The sequence below is a fragment of the Montipora capricornis genome, chromosome 3 (genome assembly GCF_036669925.1).
Source record: "Montipora capricornis isolate CH-2021 chromosome 3, ASM3666992v2, whole genome shotgun sequence".
Taxonomy (NCBI): domain Eukaryota; kingdom Metazoa; phylum Cnidaria; class Anthozoa; order Scleractinia; family Acroporidae; genus Montipora; species Montipora capricornis.
In genome coordinates this window covers 38,331,793-38,336,792 of record NC_090885.1, presented here as the reverse complement: position 1 = coordinate 38,336,792, position 5,000 = coordinate 38,331,793, and the positions used below count along the sequence as shown (strand labels likewise).

The following is a 5,000-nucleotide window of genomic DNA, read 5'->3' as shown; positions in this document are numbered from 1 at the left end:
TTTTGTAGGATCAATAACACGAATGTAGTTCACCAGCATGGGTGGTTTGCAACCAATCTCTAGGAACACAGATAACAATGCTGCAATGTACGATTGCTGGTGGACGAACAAAACTGAAGAGCTAATGGGAGATCTTTTGTTTTCGTCCACCAACATGGCGACGATGACGTAACGTGAAGTCAACAGTGGTCCAGGCAAAGTACCTTCAGTGACTCCTGTTAATGTTGACAAGCTAGTTGAGATGTCATCAACTCAGTACTACCTCCTGTTAGCGATTATTCAGGAAAAAAATAATTCGGCTAATAATGTATGAATAAAAATGTTCATATAATGTAAACAATATCTGTTCCAGCAGAAATAAAAATACAATAAAAAGCAGATAAATAGAAAAAAAAAAGGAGCCAAAATGGTGGGTGCCCAGTTTATCGCTCTAAATTTTTTCGCTCATTTTACCTAAAAATACCCAAAGATTTCAGATTCGTATTAAAAAGAGATTTCTTTAAGCACAAAACGAACGATAAAAAAGAGATAAAATCCTAGGTTTCGGAGAGTAGTTGATTTTCTCTAATTCGTAAGGCCGTCTTTGCTTCCTAGTGAAAAACCTACTTTTTATTCCTTTTGGGGAGACGAAAAAACACCAAGTAGAATCAGTGCCATGCATGCGACATGCATCTCAGTGAATTTCTTTCGTATCCACTGCCGGCATAATCCTTAAAAGCCACCGGCTAAATGGAATAACGGGTATGGACAATCTTTAATAGCTGGAATCTTTAAGATGGGAAATCTTTAAAAGCAGGAAAAAACGAGGAATCTTTGAAACTGAGAATGAATCTCTAGTTTGAAACTGTTAGAATATCATCAATCACTGATTGAGACGAATCGAGCATGCAATTTTTAAAAATAATATAACTGAGAATTTCTCAGTCCAAAGTACTGCAAGGCACTATCATGAAATGCTAAATTTTCTTAAACCTTTGAGCATAAAACGGTAAAATCAAAAGATAAAAAACAAAATCCGACGTTTCGGAGCAGTCATGACTTCATTATCAAGGGAAAAAATATATCAGATAATGCAAGTTACAGCATTTAAACCGATTTTTGGAGCGAAGAATTAAGAAAGGTGCGAAGATTATAAAAATACTTTCGCACGAATGGATTCTGATTGCACGTTGAGATTTTGCTTTAAAGCTATCAGGAAAAGCATTTCGTGCACTAAAAAGTCAAATTTGGCTCTCCATTTCTTAAGCACTTCAAAACGCTTTAGCAAGTCCTGAGGCATACTGTAATTTGCATTATCTGATATATTTTTTTCCTTGATAATGGAGTCATGACTACTCCGAAACGTCGGATTTTATGTTTTTTATCGTTCTTTTTTACCGTTTTATGCTTAAAGGTTCAAGAGAATTTAAAATTTCATGATAGTGCTTTGCAGTACTGCAGACTGAGAAATTCTCAGTTATTCATTATTTTAAAAGATTGCTCGATTCGTCTTAATAAGTGATTGATGATATTCCAACAGTTTCAAACTGGATATTCAGTCGACTCACCTTCAAAGATTCCCCATTTTAGAGATTCCTCGTCTTTTCCTGCTTTTAAAGATTTCCCATTTTAAAGATTCCAGCTATTAAAGATTGTCCATTCCCCGTTATTTCATTTGGTGGTTTTTAAGGATTATGCCGGTAGTGGATACGAAAGAAATTCACTGAGATGCATGTCGCATGCATGGCACGATTCACTTCACTGATTCTACTTGGTGTTTTTTCGTCTGGCCCCAAAGGGAATAAAAGGTAGGTTTTTCATCAAGAAACAAAGACGGCCTTACGAATTAGAGAAGACTAAGCCTCCGAATTCAACTCCTTGTTCCAATGATTTCGACTTTGTTTTCGTCGGGAAACCATACGAAGTTGCACATAATCAGAATCGAAAAAAAAAACGAACGAAACATTTCAAATGGAAAATGAAAACCACCCCTCCCCCTCACTTTCAATGATTAGAAAATGGTGGTATTCAGGTTGCACGCGGTACTAATTTTTCATTTTATTTTGTCCAAGATTGCAGTTACGAATTAGTTCCTCTTGTATACTTGCGACTACAGCAATCGACTTTTCCAGTACTAGGGCATGTATCCTACCATGCTTCTTTTAACCCAACTTTTACAAGTTCCCATCCCATGGACTTTTCGTTTCAAAGGAGTTCCATCAGATAAAAAAGTTTGTCACTTCACCAACGTATTAAGCTGTCGATGACATTAAACAAACCTTTGACCAAGACATCATTGCCTTTGAGCTCTGAAGACAATATAATCAATTGGATACTTTTTTCCCAAAATCGATTTCAGGTCTTTAATAACGATTACAGTTCCTAGCATAATTTTCAGGCTGATTTTTTTAAATTTAATTCAGTGACAAAAGTCAATGAAAATGTAAGGTTACCGTGATGGATAATGGATAATCAAGTTTTTCGTTTTTATGCCGTAAAACACTGTAAGAACTTGAAATCAAATTTCGAAATAAATTTACTTTAGATGGAATTTTGGACAGACAGAAAATTCACTTCTAAAATTGAAATAAGCAAATAAATTTGACAGTGTATCGAAGCAAAGCTCGTCATTCGGTTTGTCTTTAAAGAACATATTTACAATGAGTTCATCTATTTTATGTTTAATTACTTTGCATTAGCCAAGAATGACTTATTTTTCGTAAGATTTAAATCATGTTACAATGCGATTCTTTTCTCCCTGTGTGCAAAACTCACGAAAGCCATTATGTAGATCACTGTAGGTGATAGTTTATATTGTAATGTATATTCCTCCAGGGTGCTATATTATCTCCTAGGACACAGAATAAATAACGAACGACGAATAATCGCAAACGGTTTCTTCAGCTGTGGGAAATACCTGTGTGAAAGCACGGAAAGCCATTTCAATCCTTGCCTTTTCTCAAGGAAACAACGCGCCGTACCGTACAAAGTGCGGTATTTGTCAATTGATCGTGCTATAAGTTTCACCATTTGTTATCATAATTTCAGCTTATCACTCCCCACTGTTGTATCTAATAAAATTATCTGAAAGCGTCAAAAGCTTGCCATCTTCTGCATAATTATGAGTCGAAGGGAGCTCCTTTGCGCAATTCACTATTCAATGCTTGCTTGCTCGGGCGCGCTTGGTTAAAAAGTGTTCACATTCGAAACATTCTGGGTAAAAAAGGACGCGTGCTACAGCGTTGCTCTTTAATCTGTCGCAGCAAAAGCTAGTCGTAGATGTTTCGACTCCACGAGTTAAACTAATAATGAAATGAATAGTGTTTGATGGTCGCACATAACAAACGAGAGCAGATGTTTTTTGAACAATGATAGAACGAAAAATTCGCATCACGGTGAACTACTGGATTCGGGGAAGGAAAAACGCTTATATTTGTGACATCGCAACTCGATACCGGCCTCAGTCGATAGTTTTTAAGTTCCCAAGTTTAAAATATTTGCCTTTACAGCAGTCAAATGATTGCGCTTAAAGACTAGTATACCTACACGTGTGAAGACATTCTGTGATCGTTGTAGGCTTGATTAAATATCCTCTGCATAGTTCGCATGTAATAAACGAGTTGAGCTCTTGAATCTTGAGTTTTATCTCCCTGTTTGACTGACAGAAAATTTATACAGATCACACTGTTAATCTTCAATCCGGCATTTAAAGCAGTTGGAAACTAAAGCATCCGCTTTGATCCGTTTGTTACTGCCGTGGAAAGTTTCGGGACTCAAATTTCCAAATTTATTTTGTAAACAGGTGTTTGCGTTGTTGAGGATTGAGCAAACTGGTGTCTTACTGTAAGATATTTTGTTTTTTTAAACGGTAGTGTTCAATCAAAACAGAATTAAAATTATTTCTTTTCTGTTTGCGACTCTGTTCGCTGTAATTGATACAGTGACCGATTCGCAATATGGCGCGACATTTTGCAAAGTAGTTGTGCCATAAATTCATTTTCAGGCGGCATTTGTTCTTCACCAAGTTATTAATGGATTCGAATTCCCCAAGCAACTGGCTGCGATTAGCGGGGCAATATAAGTGATAATCTAAATATCACAAGATTTGTACCTTGTTGGTCACAAGGAAAATATTTACAGAATTTGAGCCCGATACAACTAGAATTGTTAATATTACATTTTAAAGCCGACTAGAGCAAAGTAACTGCAATGAAATCAGTAATTATGCCTTTACAAGGAATATTGCTTGAGAGAGGAAATACGCCAGTTCTTTCTCTAGAGCTTTACAGCACGTCATTAATTTTCACATGCGTCAATTTCTACTTTCGGATTCGAGCATTGACGTAAGCAGTGAGAAACTTGTGACCACTTTGCTACAAATTGCCGCCATTTGTATGGGTCCTTTACCAATAAATTATTCCTTCTTTGTGAAAGTTCCCGCTGCCAAATCAAAAGTAAACAGGCCTATGGTATGGACAGAATATCCTGGGGTTATTTGGACAAAGGATTGCGAATTATTGAGTACATTTGAGTTCCTTTACCTGAAGAACGGCCATTTGAAATTAGACACTATCGCAGCCGGCCTTGTCAATTCTTCTGTATTCTGTGACAACAGCAATGGACTGCACCTCTATTCGTGCGGCCTGCGGTCGCAGTTGATGAAGATTCCCGGATCAAGACAATGCAGCTAATTGGGCGCGTGGGCATACTTGTTTACTATCTCATCAGCTTGAAATAGATAAATGATCGGCGGGTGGTCGACGGAGTCCCGTGAGACAACTTAAAACTTTAACTGCAATCAACTCACCAACTTGATAATTGCTGAATAATGGTCACTTCAAGTCTTCTTTTCTTCGCGTTGTCACGGGGTGATAAAATAATCACGTTCTGTCTCAACTACATCCGAAAAATCCTCTCTGTCGATAAAATCTCCAAGAAGTTATTTTATGTTTTGACGTTTACAAAGTGATATGTGTTTTCGTAATGTATAGAAAGTTTCGATTCCCATCGACAAGACTTTA

At 37.0% G+C, this 5,000-nt stretch overlaps 1 protein-coding gene across 1 annotated transcript in view; it reads right to left on the bottom strand.

The window, feature by feature from the left end:
* The window catches only part of LOC138043068 (polycomb group RING finger protein 5-B-like), a 21,692-nt gene extending 17,015 nt beyond the window's left edge, over nt 1-4,677 (bottom strand). Inside the window, exons 1-2 of the mRNA XM_068889181.1 lie at nt 4,521-4,677; nt 3,526-3,637 (exon numbers count right to left, since the gene is read on the bottom strand). Of these exons, the coding sequence (XP_068745282.1) occupies nt 3,526-3,637; nt 4,521-4,535 (127 nt within the window). The 5' untranslated portion in view covers nt 4,536-4,677. The remainder of the gene's footprint in view (nt 1-3,525; nt 3,638-4,520) is intronic.
* Nucleotides 4,678-5,000: the final 323 nt, after the last annotated feature.